Source organism: Staurois parvus, unplaced genomic scaffold, assembly GCF_062004578.1.
Source record: "Staurois parvus isolate SC_StPar_1 unplaced genomic scaffold, SC_StPar_1.0 ptg002140l, whole genome shotgun sequence".
NCBI lineage: Eukaryota > Metazoa > Chordata > Amphibia > Anura > Ranidae > Staurois > Staurois parvus.
The window spans coordinates 2,833,325-2,852,742 of record NW_028319936.1 but is presented as its reverse complement, the minus strand read 5'-3'; the positions used below and the strand labels follow the sequence as shown (position 1 = coordinate 2,852,742).

General features: G+C 40.6%; 1 protein-coding gene across 1 annotated transcript in view; it reads right to left on the bottom strand.

The window, feature by feature from the left end:
* STPG1 (sperm tail PG-rich repeat containing 1) overlaps positions 1-19,418 on the bottom strand; it is a 196,003-nt gene that overhangs the window by 60,347 nt on the left and 116,238 nt on the right. The window contains exons 5-6 of the mRNA XM_089665192.1: positions 16,410-16,589; positions 9,709-9,820 (exon numbers count right to left, since the gene is read on the bottom strand). Of these exons, the coding sequence (XP_089521318.1) occupies positions 9,709-9,820; positions 16,410-16,589 (292 nt within the window). The remainder of the gene's footprint in view (positions 1-9,708; positions 9,821-16,409; positions 16,590-19,418) is intronic.

The window sequence follows — 19,418 nt, the reverse complement described above, 5'->3', positions numbered from 1 at the left end:
ACCCAGAAGAAGACAGAGAGACAGGGGAGATTGTTGGAGGGGGCAGTTTGATAGGTACGTGTGTCATAATGTGCAAGTAAGCTTAAGTTCTGCTTTAAGGGTTAGTTTAAGTGTTAGGATCAGGTTAGGAGCTCATGTGGGTGAGTGTTGTTTCCTGTGCTTGACTTGCGTTTGAAATACACATGAAATGCAGGTGAGCAAATTTCCATTGACTTTAACCTCTTCGTGCTGGCCGTGTGCAAATGTGCGGCCTGCCAGCGTCTGGGTCTTGACGCCGAGCGGCCACACATTTAGAAAAACATATGTGCTGAGAGTGCGCGCTCCCAGCACATATGTCCGGTGCTCATGGAAAGGTCCCGATCTCCTCTTTCGATCGGGACCTTTCCCAATCATGTGACCGCTGTGATGGCACATCACAGCAGTCACATGACCCTAAAACCCAGCCCCGACTCCCGGCTTCTGAAACCCTTAAAGGGCTGGGAGGAGCCAGTGCCAAGGGTTTATTTAAGTAGTACACATGGCAGTTCAGAGGTGGTGTTTGACCTGCTTTGAGTTGCACCGTGTTTCTTTGGATCCAGCAAGTCCTATTGAGGTATATTTGAACTGCAGGTAAAGCAAGACAAATTCAGCCTTTTCCTGTCAAACACTGTATTTGAATAGCAAACCCATTGTTTGAAAAGAATGCTTGTCAACATGAAGCTGCTACAGGGTGTTAAGTGTCTAGGTAGAGAGAGGGTTAAAGTTGAACACCAGAGATGTAAAAATGCCAAAATGTTAAAAATCAATAAATGTATTTTTAAATGTAGCTAATATAAATACCTGATTATGATTTGATATCAGCCTCTTGTAATCCCCTGTATAACAGCACTCAGGGTGGAAGAGACAGAGGGAACACCTGAGGCCAATCAGGTGCCCTGTTGACAAGGATCATGCTGACAGGAGGACAGAGTTGTTGATGCTGCTCTCTAGCTGTGTTGCCAACTAACGCCTGACCGGCTGCTGTGGCTTTGGTCAACAATGATGGATTGAGCTAATTTATTAGATAGAAAGCTAGGTCTGTGCTACAGTGTGTACAACCCTTTTGAAAAGTAAGATTTTAATCACTATCTCAATGAACACAAGAACAATTTCGAAAATTTTGACAAAACCGATTTTTATAGAACATATATTTAGCTCACTAAATGAAAGTAAGGTTAATAATATAACTTAGATTACAAAATCTCCAGTTTTACTCAAATTATTTGATGAAAAAATGAATACACTCCACAACAAAAACTATTACATTTAGTATTTTGCATGACCTCCGTGATTTGTAAGGACAGCACCAAATCTTCTAGGCATGGAATGAACAAGTTGGCGACATATTGCAACATCTATATTTTTCCATTCTTCAAAAACTACCTCTTTTAGAGCCTGGATGCTGGATGGAGAGTGATGCTCAACTTGTCTCTTCAGAATTCCCCATAGGTGTTGGGTTCAGATCAGGAGACATGCTTGGCCACTGAATCACTTTCACCCTGTTCTTCTTCAGAAATGCAACAGTGGTCTTAGATGTGTGTTTTGGATCATTGCCTGTTGGAAAAGTGCACAACAACCAAGGGCACGGACTGATACAGCAGTACATCTGTGAATTCCTGATACCATGAATTAAATGTATCTCCCTGACACCAGCAGCACTCATGCAGCCCCACAGAAGGACACTGTCACCTCCATGTTTCACTGTAGGAACCATGCATTTTTCTTTGTACGCCTCTCCTTTGTGACGCCATACAGTTTTGAAGCCATCAGTTCCAAAAACATTTATCTTGGTCTCATCACTCCAGAGTCCCAGTAGTCTTCTTTTTCAGCATGGGCCTAGGCAAATTCTAGGTGGGATTTTGTGTGCATTGGCTTTTGGAGAGACTTTCTTCGTGGACACAACACACATGCATGCCATTCCTCTGCAGTGTATGCCGTATTGTGTCATGGGAAACAATCGCCCCAGTTTGGCTATCTACTTCTTTAGCTAACTGCAGTGAACTTGCATGGCAATTTTCTTCAACCCTTCTCATCAGAAGACGCTCCTTTTGAGGTGTTAACATCCATGGACAGCGTGCACGTAGTTGAATTCATGACAATTAGAATTTTGTTGTCTAAAATTTAGCTTTCCTCCTTAAACTTTCATTGGAGTGTATTAATTTTTGCAACATGGTCCTGAATTAATTTATTAGGAAATATTCTTTTTGTGTGTGCAAATTAACAAATCTTGTTTGCAATCAAAGGCCTGCATTTGTGGGAGCATTTTGCAGTATAGTGTCCTCTAGAAAATGTTGATTCTGAGAGAAAAGTAAAGGTTTTCTGACAACTCTGTTGGGGTGTACTCGTTTATGCTGAGCACTGTATGTAGTGGCTACCTTCCAGTATATTAGTAGGTGAACCTATTTATTGCAATAGAGTTCATATGCACCCTATGTTAATATTGTTGACCATGTTCCTTTTAGTTTTATCTCAAGGCTCAATAACCAGCATAGGCTAAAGCCAGGCTAGACATTCAATGGAGAGAAAATATGATCCCCTGCGCTTGAGGAAAGTGCACCAACTGGCAGAAGAGTATTCTCCAATAAACTCTATACTGAACATGAGAATGTCTGGTTTCCTACATGAATAACAAATGCGTGAAGAACTTCCAAAAGATAGACGCGTTTTGAGGGGTGATCTCCTTTTCATGAGAGCCCCTCCTCATCAGGGGATAACTCCTCGAAACGCATCAAACTTTTTGAAGATCTTCATGCATTTGGGATTCGTGAAGACCAGACGTTCTCATGTTCATTAGAGTTTGATATGCCCTTTTCATTTGTGTTGTTTGTGTATATATATCTACTCTTTTATCATTAATAAAAATCACTATTGAGGTAATGCGCTAGGTTGGTGCGCCTTATGTTTCTTGTTTTTGTAGGCATTCAATGGCCCAGTAGGTAGTTAGAGGGCCATTTGCATGGCAGAGTAGAAATTACTAGGGAATAAGATGAAAAGTAGATAGGGTGACCCTAGGTTCCAGTATTACACCAGTTTCAGCTGGTGAGAAGCTACGTTCCAGACCAGTTGGACAATGGTTGAAGGATCTCCCCATCATCACGCAATGGGGGGGATTTACTAAAACTGGAGAGTGCAAAATCTAGTGCAGCTCTGCATAGAAACCAAAAAGCTTCCAGGTTTTATTGTCAAAGCTTAAAGTGTTACTAAACCCAGGACCCTGCATTCACTATATCTGATCGCCAACAGTACACAGAACATGGAAGTGCAATTATTTTAGTGAATATAAACTGCTAAATACCTTTTCCCATCAGCGGTTAGGGCAGTCTTATAACTTATTTTCTTTTCCTCCAGACATAAAGGGTGCCCCCTTGTCCTCTGTGATGACCTCAGGGTGAATAACTCTACACCAAGTTCACTATATGAACCACTGATGTATTTATACATGTTGATCATATCCCCCCTTAATCTCAAGAGAGAATACATTCAGTTCCTCTAATCTTTCCTCATAGCTGAGCTCCTCCATGCCTCTTATCAGTTTGGTTGCCCTTCTCTGTACATTCTCCAGTTCCCAATGTACATTTTTTGAATTGTTGCCCAAAACTAAACTGCATATTCCAGATGAGGTCTTATTAATGATTTGTACAGGAGTAAAATGATATCTCTCTCTCTGGAGTCTATACCTCTTTTAATACAAGAGAGGATTTTGCTCGCTTTAGAAACCGCAGCTTGGCATTGCATGCCACCATTGATTTCCCCAATTGTACCCCCCTAGTATGTATGATGCATGCATATTCTTAGCCCCCAAGTGCATAACCTTACATTTATCAGCATTAAACCATTTGCCACATAGTTGCTCAATTAAACAGTGCATTGAGGTCAGCTTATAAATTGAAGACATCCTGTAAGGACGTTATTCCACTGCACAGCTTGGTGTCATCTGCGAAGACTGATATGGTGTTTTTAATCCCAGACCCTATATCATTTATAAATATATTAAAAAGTAAGGGTCCCAACACTGAACCTTGGGGTACACCGCAGACAACCCTAGACCATTCAGAGTATGAATCGTTAACCACTACTCTTTGAATACAATCTTTTAGCCAGTTTTCTATCCATTTACATACTGATTTTTCAAAGCCCGTAGACTTTACCTTACACATTAGCCATGTGTGGGGAACTATGTCAAACGCTTTTGCAAAATCCAAGTATACCACGTCCACTGCCACCCCTCTGTCCACGGTTTTGCTCACCTCCTCATAAAAAGAAATCAGATTTGTTTGACAACTTCTGTGTTTCATGAATCAATGCTGTCTGTTGCTTAAAATATTTTTTTCCAGCAAGAACTCATCTATGTGGTCTTTTATTAAACTCTCCAGTATCTTCCCAACTATAGAAGTTAAACAAACAGGTCTATAATTACTTGGTAAAGATTTGACCCATTTTTAAATATTGGCACCACATTGGCCTTACACCAATCCAGTGGTATTATGCCAGTCATTAAAGAGTCTCTAAAAATTAGAAACAATGGCTTTGAAATGACATAGCTCAATTCTTTAAGGACCTCTTTTAGCCAGTTTTCTATCCATTTACATACGGATTTTTCCAAGCCTGTAGACTTTACCTTACACATTAGCCATGTGTGGGGAACTGTATCAAACACTTTTGCAAAATTCAAGTATAGCACGTCCACTGCCACCCCTCTGTCCAAGGTTTTGCTCACCTCCTAATAAAAAGAAATCAGATTTGTTTGACAACTTCTGTCTTTCATGAATCCATGCTGTCTGTTGCTTAAAATATTCTTTTCAAGGAAGAACTCTTCTATGTGGTCTTTTATTAAACTTTCCAGTATATTCCCAACTATAGAAGTTAAACTAACAGATCTATAATTACTTGGTAAAGATTTTGACCCCTTTTTAAATATAGGCACCACATTGGCCTTACGCCAATCCAGTGGTACTATGTCAGTCATTAAAGAGTCCCTAAAAATGGCTTTAAAGTGACAGAGCTCAATTCTTTAAGGACCCGTGGGTGTATGCCATCTGGTCCAGGTGCTTTAGTCACCTTTATTCTGTCTAAATATTTTTGGACCATATCAGTTGTGAGCCAATGTGGATCATCTGGAGCTGTGTCAATACCATGCCCATTATGGACAAGAGCTCCCCCATGCTTCTTTATATACACAGAGCTGAAGAAGGTATTTAATAAATTTGCATTCTCTTTGTCCCCAGTCACCCACTCTAGATTATTTTGTAAAGGGCCTACATGCTTGGACCGGACCTTTTTACTATTAATATATTTGAAGAATTTTTGGGGGTTGGTCCTGCTGTCTTTTGCAATCTGTCGTTCGTTTTCAATTTTTTGCAGCCTTTATTTCCTTTTAGCATATTCTGTTATACTCTTTGTAATGTGTAAACGATGATAGCGTTCCTTCATTTTTATATTTAATAAAAGCTCTTTTCTTATTATCTATAGCTTTTTTAACTTTGGCCGTAAGCCACATAGGTTTGATTTTTATCCTTTTAAACTTGTTGCCCATGGGAATATATTTTACATACAGTCTTTTTGAAGAACTTCCATTTCTGTGTTGTGTTCATTGATGCCAATATTCCCTTCCAGTCTAAGTCTTGGAGAGCAGCTCTCAGCCTTGGAAAATTAGCTCTCTTAAAATTGAGCGGTTTTATTTTTCCCGTATGCACTTGCTGTTTACAGCTAACAATAAATTAAATCATGTTATGGTCACTGCTACTCAGATGTTCTTTTATATGGACATTCGTAATAAGTTCTGCATGGTTTGAGATTACCAGGTCCAGCAGAGCATCATTCCTACTTGGGGCCTCTATGAACTGTACCACAAAATTGTCATATAGCAGGTTTAAAAAATTTTAAAAAATTTTGCCCTTTAACTGTTCCTGCAGTACCATTACTCCAGTCAGTTTCCACCTCCTCATTAATATTGGGAGGCCTATAACACACTCCAATGATTACCTTTGTAGTACGCACCCCCATGTGCAGTTCCACCCATAATACTTCAGCCTCATCACACTCTCCATCAACTAGGTCCTCTTTCACACTCGCTCTGAGATTCTTCTCACATAGAGACAGACACCACCACCTTTCCTATTTACCCTGTCTCTCCAAAAGAGAACATAGCCAGGAATATTAATGGCCCAGTCATGTGAAGAATGAAGCCAAGATTCAGCAATACCAATTAAATCATAGTTCTCTTCATGCACCAAAGCTTCCAACTCACCTATTTTGCTTGGCAGACTTCTGGCATTGGTGAACAAACACTTTATTCTATTGTTCACATGTATTTTGCATATTTTTTATTTTCATACAAATGGTACCAATTCCACTGGTTGTTTGTAACATGGGAACCTTCTTATCATCTGCCATAGCCTTCCCCCCATCTTTCCCCATTCCACCCACCAATAAGTATTGACCCCTGTCTGATCTGTCTACCCCGTTATAATTTAATTTTCCCACAAGGGACATCATACCACATACAGTAAGTCTTTCATATCATTTATGCTTGCGGCATGCAGTTCATTGTTTGCACACATCTTTGTACAAGCATCATTTATTTCCATTCATTTAATTCATGGAAGTGACACACGCAGCAAATAGATTTAGGACCATTGAGGGGGTGTGGTGATGATTTTAATCAGTCATTCTCCCTATATATCTGGCATGGGCATTCTCTATCATCTTAGCTTTGAAAAAGGGAGTTCAACTCCTGAAACACATTAGCTTTTCCCACCAGGCGCCATCATCACAGGACTCTAGTTGTGTGACATTGACCCATTTGGCTTCATGTTCGTTTTTTACATTCGTTTTGTGAGTATCCATTTGTCACATTTTTAATAAATTCATTTGCAACTACGGTAATGCACGAGGAGAGTGCGCCCTTTTGTGTTTTTCTTTCCCCCTCGATCCTAGTTTAAATATTACTCCAGCCTTCCCATAAACCTCTCCCCCAGCACAGCACACCCTATCACTGTCCAGCAAAGCACATGTTAAAGCTTGTAGGACAAGTTTTCATTCTGCTCTAGGAGGATGCAGAATCTCTGAACTCTGTCTGGACAGTGTTGATTGGCCCTTTGCTGATCACATGCACTTTCAAATACACATGCACTCTCAGCAATACAAACCAAACTGAGCATGTGCAAAGTGACTCCACACGATATGTCTTATCAGGAGATAAGAGGGAGACACTGAAAGAAGGAGAGGATCAGAGAAATCAGGATAAAACAGTCTTTTTACGCAATGCAGAGAATTAACCCTTTAGGTTTCACAGTGACTATAACAAGCATGCTTTACTGCTTATACTGCATATACAGACTGATTTTACTGTTGTGGGTTTAGTAACACTTTGATTGAACAAGCAGAAGCTAATTGGCTACCATGCACAGTTGCACCAGATTCTGAGCGCACCTGGTTTAGTAAATCTCCCCCACTGTGTCTTCAGGTCCAACAACAGACACCACATTGTGATCATTCTCAGAGGCCCCTTTAGCTGGACTTAGCTGAATCATTCATCTGGAGGTATCTCTATTAAAAACTATATATACCCACGTATTTGTGCACAATTCCAACAGGACTCCTGTTGGGCAGTAGTTCCTCTGCTCACAGGTACTTTGATTAGATTACTGATTAATTTCCCTGGAAGGGAATCCCCTCCGCTCACAGAGGCCCCGTGGAGGCACTTACTCTCTCTCTCTCTTCCACTTAGCGAAGGTTCTGGTTTTCTTATTTACCTACAGGTTTAGTACATTATCCTGTTTGGGGTGGGCCGTTTCTCATAATCCCCACAAAAGAGGGCTACAATTCTTAGCCTACTTGCTGCATAGGATTTGCAATCATAACATCAACGTTTGTAGTAAAATTAGCAGTTTAAATGCTAGTGCCTGTGTGTTGCAATAATAAAGTTTTCAAAATGCTAGATTGTCTTTCACATTTACTAGTTTCTTACATTTGTGAACAGTAAGCTAAAATGTGTGGGATCTGTGACAAATTTATACTGTATGTATAATGGAAGCATTATCGATCATGCAAAATTTGGAACTGCAGAATTCGTATTACGCACGCCAAAATAATCACCTTTTAAAGTTTAATTGATATTAAAAAACTAATTATTGCAGGAAAAGCATAATAATCATTTTAAAACTATAGATGACCTTGAAAATGTAATTTTAGAGAAATGTATAATAAAATATATTATGTGTTTTTCTAGTGTTGTATTTTAAAATGTTAGGATGGAAATGCATTTGGGGTAGTTAAGGCAACATACAAATGCTTTTCTTTGTCATGTTTGATTTAAAAAAAGTCTTTATTTTAGGAAGAGATCCCGGGGGTCAGCAGGGATCCCTCTCCAAGGTTTGCTGAGATTGGAAATAATATCATTTGTCTCAGGCAGTACCACACATTGGTTGGTTACTATGACAGCATAATTACATAACGATGTTCCTAAGAACAATTATATCTAAATAAAAGAAAAAAAAAAAAAAAAAAGAAGGGTTTTATTAAGGGAGACTAAAATGAAAACTCCTTAGATAGATCACTGAAAATATATTACATTTAATATTAGTAATGGTATATGGAATTGATTTAGAGTTACTTATGTTTAACCTAAAAGGGGGAGTTTTAGGTTTAGTAATGGGTTTCTTGAACTAAGAGTGCACACATGTCCTTTCTTAAAGCCCATCTAAGGCCCCATTCATGTTAGGCCATTTTGAGTAGTTTAATTTGTGCATTGTTACAAGTTTTTAGCAGTGAAGTGCCGTACAGGAACTTCTTTGGGGAAGGGTTACGCATTTTGGCCTTGCAATCCTATTATCAGAGCACCAGAAAAATGTGCATAACATGCATTTTTGCATTGTCAGTGGGGTAAAAACACTGGATTCTCTTTCATAAGTATGTACTTGAGCTACAGGTGCCTGCATGATCAAACAGGACAATATAAAAAGCAAAACGCGCCAAGGTTAAAGACTTTTGCATTATGAAATGTCCCTGTAGGATATGATTTTAAGAGTCTTTTAAAAACTATTTGTAATAAAGCTTTGCTATTATTTTTCATATCTGGATGTAAAATTGTTCATTCTATTCATTTCTGGGGTAGTCATCTAAAATCCCTTTCTTTATATTTTTTTTGGTTTATTGTACAATTTTGTTGAGAGGACAGCCCCAGAAATTGAGAACAAAAATCTGTCTTGAATGAACCCCTGTCACATTTTTTTTAAGTTTTCATTATATCGCAAGATAGATACGTATGATGCAAACCTATTAGACTTCAAATTGCTGTTTAGAAACCAACCTCCCGGAAGGCTAAAGGATTTCTAGCCCACTTTTTGCTGGGGCTAAAATATCAGAAAGCCCTCCCCTTCCCCCCCAACTACTGTCTTGCTCTACACTTAATTTTATATCCAAATTTATATGTTGGTATGAAGAGTTTCATGTAAAGTGCATTATGCTCAAACAGAAGAAGGCCAAGCAAAGACTGCATACTTACCAACACAAATATACCTATCTTCTGGTCGGTGGCCATGAGTTTTCAGTCATATGTAGGATGAACATTTCTAATGCTGTAGGAATTATTGTTGGGTGGGGTTGTGATGAATATCTTTCTCTTTAAACTTTTGCTCTAGGTTTAAATGGAATGCTGATGCAATTAATCATTATATAAAGAGAACTTACAAGGTGAAGGTACTTTAAGAGGGTTTAACTGTACAGCCTCTCTCTTTGTTCTGGAGACAAAAGCAGCTTGAGCAGATACATTGTTATTGGGAAGACAATAATTTATAGATGCCTGGAAAAAAAATATTTTTGTCAAAATATACTGTATACATGGATATTACAGGGAGATCATATGTTTTCTAGCTTCAACAGTTAAGATTGTCAGGATTACAAATGTTACTTAGAGTTGCCATACGTAGCCAGGGGCGGACTGACAACTCATGGGGCCCCCGGGCAATAGGGATCATGGGGCCCCTGTGTACTTGCCCACACTCAAAAAAGCCTATAAAAAAGGTAACAGGGGCATTTCATGGGGTCCTCTACTGACTCCGGGCCCTCGGGCAGTGCCCGAGTGCTTGAATGGTCAGTCCGCCCCTGTACGTAGCTGACCACATATCATCTTCAAATAATTTACATTTGAAATAGAACTAAAGGCAAAAACTTTTTTTTATTATTTTGGATAAAGTAAAGGGCTGTCAATTTTTCTTTGGACATCTCAGTCCCATTGGAAAGATTTCCCTTTACGTCCTGTCCTATATCCACAACAAGAAGTGAGGGCAAATCCCTCTAAACTGTGGAATCCCTGGTTGTCAGCAGTGTCACCAGAACTTGTGTACCCATTGAAAGATTTCCCCTCAATTCCTGTTCTGGTGGCAGCCCAAAATTTATAAATTTCATTCACTTTCACAGACAGCAATAAAAAACCTTACAGGTATTCTAAGCCCTCTCCACTCTATCCAACACTAAAAAAAACAAACAAAACAAAAACAAAAAAACATTTTGCCTTTACTTATACTTCAAAGGACATTCTAGTTTATCCTGTGGTGTTTTTCAAACATCAGACACATACCAAAACTATGATTTAAAGTATATATTAACAAAATACCACGTGGACCACGCATAAATTAAAGTGCAATAAATTTGGCAATACATGAGTAATATTGTTTCATGTATACAAACAAAGTGAATAATTGTAACATTCAGTCCCAATACAGAAAAATAAAGTGTCCAGGTGTTGAATACTAATTGGTAAACTTCGTGTAAAAACACAGCGATGGGGTTCCTAAAGGGAAAAAAAAACCCCGCTTTAAGAACCCCATCGCTGTATTTTATGCACTAAATTTACTTTATGATTTAATTTTTGTTTAATAGCCCAAGCATATCCGGCATATGTACACTGTATTCAGCAATGTTGCAGGTAATTATGGATAGATTTGGGCAAGTAATTAAGTGACACAGCTTCAGCAAGTGATTTAATTACTGCTGTGTATAAATAACATCTCCAAAATGGCAGATCTTGCACTTTCTGATGACGATCCATTGATCGAAACTGGTCGAGGTTTGATGACGCAACTTCTGCTGATGTCATTTTCGCCCTTTGGAATGCACGCTGGAACGCTGCAGCCATCTTGGTTCCTATTCACAGGCAGCACGGCTGAATACACTGAATGCCAGGTTATGGGCACTTTGCTTGTGAGTTTTATTCTTATAATTTCTCCCCATCATTAAAGTTTTTTATGGTTTTACACTATGGGATGTTTGCTTTTGTATCTGTTCACGTGCTGAAACTTGGTTTACTGCCTGGGAGGAGAGGAGAAAGTTTAAAAAGGCTCTTTTGAAACTACATGGTCATTTATATCCAAGCTGGTCATCATCCTATTGGTTACGATCAGCCAGATCGCATGTCTCCCAGGAATAAATATTAGTGCCATTCTTGCCATCACGCATTGGGCTAGTCCCAAACCAGGCACTTAAGATCAACCTAGAAATAGGTGGTCCATGGCTAACGATGAGTGCACATCCATGTGGGGCACCGACTGAGCACAGAGGAGCACCTGTCATTTTTGCATGAAGTTCACCAATTAGTATTCAACACTTGGGCACTTTATTTTTTTGTAATGGGACTGAATGTTACAATTATTCACTTTGTATATGTGAAACAAAATTACTTATGTATTGCCAAATTTAATGCACTTAATTTATGCGTGGTACACATGGTATTTTGTTTGTTTTTGTGTTATTGGTTCACAAATTAGGACTGCAGCGTATACTTATCAAAGTTGCATGCATATCTATTCCTAAGTGCAACAGCACTATATTTTATTTAAAGTATATATTGTTAAATAAATTCAGTTATATAAATACAGTAGATACAAGATTACAAACCAGGGAACCATATATGCATTATTATTACAGTATGTACATACATTATTATTTGCAAACTTGCTATTTCCCTAGATTCTGCCATCCAGATCTTCCCCAAAGGACCTCATCTGTCTAGAAAAAGTAACTACTCTATATCTCTAAAATCTAATTGTGCAATCTTTAGATTCACCAAAAACTACAGTATGTAATGCAATAGCCTGCTTGAATAGATACAGATTAAATGTATTTATAGCACTACCCCTTAGGGATTGCTGATGAATTGGGTCCCCTTATAGTCCCGCATAGCCAGTCATTCAGCATTTTCCACACAAGCTTTCATTCCGAGGCACAAATCAATCCTTGTACATTGGTTTTGTTATTTTATTAAGGGGATTGGAACTTGGATAGGGTAAGAGGGGTATAGGACACCCAAGGGAATAGATATCTGAGGACAACTTCCTGAACTATTCACAAGCTGTACTTCTCTGATGCAGTCTCTGTTGGAGTGCTAGCCAGCATCTCCTAGCTGTACCACCCCAGACACTAGATGAACTCACCTTCACCCAGCAATCTGGAGACTTTCTTCTTGAGCAGGGGATTTGGCTCCCATTCCTTTAATTGAGGTGAACAGCCACTAGTAGGGGACTAATCTGATTTCCCACCAGAGTGCTCCTTCCGCTATCCGACCAGAGGGTGCAGGTGTACTCACTCAGATCCTCTCCTGTACTGCTTGCGGGTTGGCTGCTGCTACCAGTCCTATCAGCTGGGATGCTCCTTCCCTGCCATACTGCTGGTCCTCACTCAGGGGGCCAGTGAATCCTGAGTTTTCCTCCTGTCCAGCTCCAGGCTTGCAGTCAGGCCCCATCCCACTAGGCCTCCTGGCAGCCTTCCTCCTCCTTCCGCTGTCTACAAGTCTCCCACCACCACACTCCTGCTACTGAGTAGGCTCTAACATTTTTAAGTGAGTTCAAGCCCCTTGCCAAGCCTTCTGTTGGGGATTGGCTGAGGTCCCTCAAGAGTGTAGACAGCCACTCCACAGATCCACCCACTGCCTCCAAGGCCCTCCTCCAAAAGCCTCAGAGCAGGGGGAAATTCCAGAGGGGCTGGCCTGCAGAGTCTCTCAGCCCTGACCACAATTGTACCCCTCTGGCTATCACACCTGAGCTGCTAACCAGCTCCTGACCAACCATTGAGATCTATCTCCACTTAGCTGAACTAAGAGGGTGCTACATATTGTTTAGGTAGGTTATAACATTACATGCTTTGGTAAAGCTACAGAAATTGTACAATGGCGTATTTTATAGGCTTTATAGATCATATCACAGCTGTAGCTGCCACTGGTTGCTGTCTAAAGCTGGCCATTGATGAGTAGAAAATTATTCAAAAAATTTTTCATGTTTGATAAAGATCTGTCAAATAGGTGTGTGATAAAGCCATCATTAAAATAAACTGTTCCCTCCAATTGTTGACATATTGTTTGCGCACAACACAAAAGGTAAATTTTTTTTCTCGTTTGATTATAGGATAAACGCTCATGATACAATTTATCATGTTTTTCTTGATTGATTCTGCTATTCACGCTTCAGAAATGGTTTGCTCACAGGGGCGGACTGACCATTCAAGCGCTTGGGCACTGCTCGAGGGCCCGGGGTCAGTAGGGGGCCCCATGAGATGCCCCTGGCACCTTTCATTGGCTTTTTCATAGGCTTTTGTGGGTGTGGGCAAGGACACAGGGGCCCCATGATCCCCTATTGCCCGGGGGGCCCCATGAGTTGTCAGTCCGCCCCTGTTTGCTCATACTAAATAAATACAACAAGTTCTTTTTTTGTCATAAATCTTTGCATTTCAAGAATCAATATGAGCTCACTAACATTTAGAAAGTTTAACAATCGGGTGTTTATTATGAAATTTTGAACAATTTTCTACTAATTTATGGCTAGCTTAAGGTTATTTAGCATGAGTACTATTAGTCACTGCATTGTTAGCCAAGAAGAGCAGAAACTTCCTTTAAGGGACTCACCATACTAAAAAGGGGAACCAGAAATTAATTATGGGCAAGCTGTTTTTAATGTCTGCTTTTAGGCTGGATTTATATCTTTGCATTTCAGCTTGAGGTGTTGTACATTGAAATCCTTGAAAAAATGTTACAGAGCATGATGCACTTGGACATGTCATAATGTACATAAATGTACCATGGCATTCATCAACATGCGCTGGTGTGTGTTTCGACACATGTTGATATCCAATATAGAACATGCTGAAAACTGGCAGCAACACAAATTTATGTACATTGGTGCACATTTATATACGCTTCCATTCATTTCAATGAAACTCTCATCAGGGGAGAATGCACAGGTATGAATCCAGCCTTACGTTATTGGACTATGTAGAGAAGCAAAATCACATTTTACAAAGTACATTGTATCGCGTCCAGTAACAGTGCATTTATAAAAAAACTAGAGAATCTTCGCCAGTTGTGCTACTGAGAAAAATAGTGTATCACTGAGAATAACGGAAATTGTATTTTAGGGCTCATTTACACTTGGGCCGAAATCTGTGTTTTTCTACACTAGAAAAACACCGATCTCAACAAGGGCACACAGAAAACAATTGTTTTCTATACAGTGAGAAAAAGAAGTATTTGAACATCCTGCGATTTTGCAAGTTCTCCCACTTAGAAATCATGGAGGGGTCTGAAATTCACATTGTAGGTGCATTCCCACTCTGAGAGACAGAATTAAAAAAAAAATTCAGGAAATCACATTATATGATTTTTAAAGAATTTATTTGTCTTGCACTGCTGAACATAAGTATTTGAACACCTGAGAAAATCAGTGTTAATATTTGGTACAGAAGCCTTTGTTTGCAATTACAGAGGTCAAATGTTTCCTGTAGTTCTTGATCAGGTTTGCACACACTGCAACAGGGATTTTGGCCCACTCCTCCACACAGATCTCCTCTAAATCTGTCAGGTTTCGTGGCTGTCGCTGAGCAACACGGAGTTTCAGCTCCCTCCAAAGATGTTCTATTGGATTTAGGTCTGGCTAGGCCACTCCAGAACCTTGATATGCTTCTTACGGAGCCACTCCTTGGTTATCCTGGCTGTGTGCTTCGGATCGTTGTCATGTTGGAAGACCCAGCCACGACCCATCTTCAATGCTCTGACTGAGGGAAGGAGGTTGTTGCTCAAAATCTCACAATAAATGGCCCCATTCATCCTCTCCTTAATACAGTGCAGTTGTCCTGTCCCCTTCGCAGAAAAGCACCCCCAAAGCATGATGTTACCACCCCCATGCTTCACAGTAGGGATGGTGTTCCTGGGATGCAACTCATCCTTCTTTGTCCTCCAAACACGACGAGTGAAGTTTAGACCAAAAAGTTCTACTTTGGTCTCATCTGACCACATCACTTTCTCCCATGCCTCCTCTGGATCATCCAGATGGTCATTGGCAAATTTCAGACGGGCCTGGACATGTGATGACTTGAGCAGGGGAACCTGCTGTGCAATGCATGATTTGAAAGCATGAAGGCATAGTGTTTTACCTACAGTGACCTTTGAAACTGTGGTCCCAGCTCTCTTCATGTCATTGACCATCTCCTCCCTTGTAGTTCTGGGCTGATTCCTCACCTTTCTTATCATCAGTGATACCCCATGAGGTGAGATCTTGCATGGAGCTCCAGTCCGAAGGAGACTGACAGTCGCCTTTAGCCTCTTCCATTTTCTAACAATTGCTCCAACAGTTGATCTATTTTCACCAAGCTGCTTGGCAATTGCCCCGTAGCCCTTTCCAGCCTTGTGGAGGTCCACAATTTTGTCTCTGGTGTCTTTTGACAGCTCTTTGGTCTTGCCCATGGTAGTAGTTGGTGTCTGACTGACTGGGGTGGACAGGTGTCTTTAAAGAGCTCAGACAGGTGCTACTAAGGTAGATTAATGAGTGGAGTAGAGGTGGACTTTTTAAAGGCACAGTAACAGGTCTTTGAGAGCCAGAATTCTTGCTGTTTCTTAGGTGTTCAAATACTTATGTTCAGCAGTGCAAGACAAATACATTCTTTAAAAATCATACAATGTGATTTACTGAATTTGTTTTTTTTTTAATTCTGTCTCTCAGAGTGGGAAAACACGTACAATGTGAATTTCAGACCCCTCCATGATTTCTAAGTGGGAGAACTTGCAAAATCGCAGGATGTTCTGTTCCTCACTGTATGCCCTATTCACATTTGAATGCAGCCTTTGGGTGAATTGTAGTGCTGTAAAGAAATCTGCAACATGTCTGTTTTTTTCTGCTCCACCTACAGCTCACAAACAGCTGGGTTTCTAGCTGAGATGCAGTGCACAGAAATGAATGAATGTCACACTGTGACATTTCAATAAAGTTAAAAAAGTAAACAGTGCTCTGCACTTTAAAAGCGCAAGGTATTTCCAACCAGAACCAATACTTTCTGCAAGCTAAAATGTAGTGTTTTACTGTACAAAGTGTTTTGTCCCATTTGGATAAAAATAACTGACATACACTTACTTTGTACTGATTTGGAGCTGGTGTAAGATGTTTTGTGTCCTCCACTTTTATAGCTATAGGCTGATGGAACATGCTGGAGTTGCTTTTGTTAAAATCCTGTTGTGCAAATAGGGCATCTTTAATGTGGTATGAGTTTGGTGCAGGGGTCCGACTGACCCTAAAGAAGGAACTTCGAGGTGCCTAAAGAGTAAACACTGCCATAAATATTTTCTTTTTATGCAATACTAATTATCAGAACAAGTTAATTATACAGTATCAAATTATTTCATTCATAAAATATGCTTGACAAAGCTAAAATAAAGAAAAACACTGAACTAAAATATAAGTACATTAGTGGTCGGGGGAGGAGCTATAACATGGTGCTGACCAAGAGCTCAATGTGAGAGCCTCCGGATAGCCAGTGCTCCCTGTAACCCGCAAGCTAGTATCGCCCAGGAGGCTTTAACTCACCTGGGGCTCAGGACCGCTACCGCTTGAGAATCCTGTGGGTCCCCTGTGTGCAGGCCGTTGGGCCGCGGAGGATGGAGAGAGGAAGCAGCTGCCTGGAAGGGAGGCGGACCTTGCCAGAGGCTGGAGTGGCAGACGCTGGGTGGTCACGTGGCCACCGTGGAGGAGCACTGAGAAGCGGAAATACCGTCTGGCTCTGTACGGAGAGCCTGGCCCCACCCCCCTATTTGTCATAAGCCTGCTCTGACTGTTAAGGAGCCCGGGACCCGAGGAACTGCATAGAGGGTGACCCCCCAAAAACAGTTTGCCATTGCTACGGGGGAGATCAGCCACCTGACAGTGTGAGAGATCCCTGTGATGAAAGGTAGCCCATCAGCAACCAAGGTAACCTTAATGGGAGGAAAGTGGCAAGAAGGAGGCGCAGAGGGTCTACAAGGGATGTGAGTTTCAAAAATGTTAAAAGGATCTGCATTGTTTGAAGCGTAATAGGGGGAATCACCCAGGGGGGCCAGAAGGAGCAGGCATAGAGACATAAGAAAGGTGAAGATATTGGAGACCCTTAGGGAAAAGAAAACCCAAGAGACACTATTTTTGGAGCGTTATATTCCCTATTTGCCCAACAGAAGTAAATCCCTGGTTGGGAAAAGATAGAAAATAATTTAATACCACGAAAAGTAAAGCAGCAAAGAGGGGGATCAAAGACTTCCCAAACAAGCTCAATTAAAAAGTATATACCCCCCACAAGAAAAAACTTGGAGGGACAGACCCCAGAGAGACAACAAGGAGTAAGCGTCAGGCGGGAGATGGAACCCACCAATGGGGATCATTCCAAATTATCTATGGGAATATCTAAGATTAGCCAAAATGCTGAAGGGGAAGATATTGAAAATGAGTTGGCTATGGAAAACTTCGATGAGCAAGGAGGGATCCCATAGATGCTTACTAAAGCTGATATAGCAGATATGTTTATGAGACTGGAACGCTCTATAAAGCAGGAGATGGCAATAGTACACAAAGATCTGGGGCAAGTCTTGTCGCGAGTAGAAGAGACGGAGGGGAAATTAGATAAGCATGCCCAAGCAATAATAAAATTAGAAAAACAGATTGAAGATGTGAGAAAGGAACAAAGGAGTCCGCTATATAAACTGGAAGATCAGGAGAACAGAGACAGTAGGTGTAATCTGATGATATGGGGTTTACCTGAGACCTCGGAAGGAGAAGACCTGATGGAGACTAGTATGAAAATGTTTAAAATAATAACAGACAGATCAGGAACAGAGCATCTGAAAATCGACAGAGTGCACAGAATAGGAAGAGGAAATGGAAACCCAAGAGATGTGATTGTTTGATTCCAACATTATAAAGACAAAGTGGAGCTATGAAAGAAGACAAAGGGAAAACCAGTAATAAAATATGGAGAAGCAAATCTACAGATTTTTGCAGATATATCATGAAAAACATTGGCTAGAAGGAGAATGTTGAAACCATTACTGAAACAAATGAAAAAACAAAATGTGCGATACAGTTGAGGTTTTCCTGAATGCCTAATTGGCTGGAAAGATGGCCACTCTGCAAGATTGAGATTTCTGGACGATCTGAGAGACTTTTGTGAGAGACTTGAATTACAGCATGTAGACATTCCAGGATGGGAGAAGGGGGTGGAAGAGAATAGGGGAATAGAAAGTGATAGCTGGCATACAGTCCCCAAAATGAGAATGCACTATAGATAAAATAGGGGAGGAACGGAAAATTATTTTTGGAAGTACATAGTTAATTTCTGTTTTCTTTTTGTTTTTTTTGGGGGGGGGATTCGTTCCTCCCCTCCCTCCCTCCCTCCCTCCCTCCCTCCCTCCCTCCCTCCCTCGATATTGCCTCCTAAATAAAGTAAAAATTTAAGAAGAGAGGCGGGAAACAGGAAGCTGCAGATACATCCAGACATGCAGCCTAGGGTCTGGGAACACGGTCTGGATGGGCGCTTGTGGTCAGAGCTCCACCCCAGCTCGGACTCAAAAGGTGGGATTAGGACCACAAGCAATTCAAAGGTGACGTAAGAGCATAGGGGGAATAGGGGTGGGATATGGGGTCAGGGAAAGGGGGGGAGGGAAGGAGAGGGAGAATTATACAGGAGATTGCTCCGTGCTCCTTCGAAAGGTTGATGGTACCCTTGTTGGGAAAAAGGTAGATGGAGGGAAAGAGTAAAGGAGAGGGAAAGAGAAGAAAAAAAAATATACACAAGAGAGATGGAGGAGGTCCATTTTATGACTTATAATGTTAAGAGATTGAATATACCAGGAAAAAGGCATAAGATCCTTAGAGAATTACAACAACGATCTATTAGAATAGCGTTTTTACAAGAGACACATTTATTACAGGAAACAAATGTAAAACTATACTCCAGATCAGTGGTATTGAATTAAAATTCACAGAGGTCTGGGCAGTAAAATTTTCATGCATCAAAGGTCCGAATTTCAAGTCCCTGTGGTACGTTTTTGTGTGCGCCAAAACACGTGTTGCTGCAGTGCAATTTTGTAAAGAAAAAAAAAAAAAGAGTCGGGGACTTCT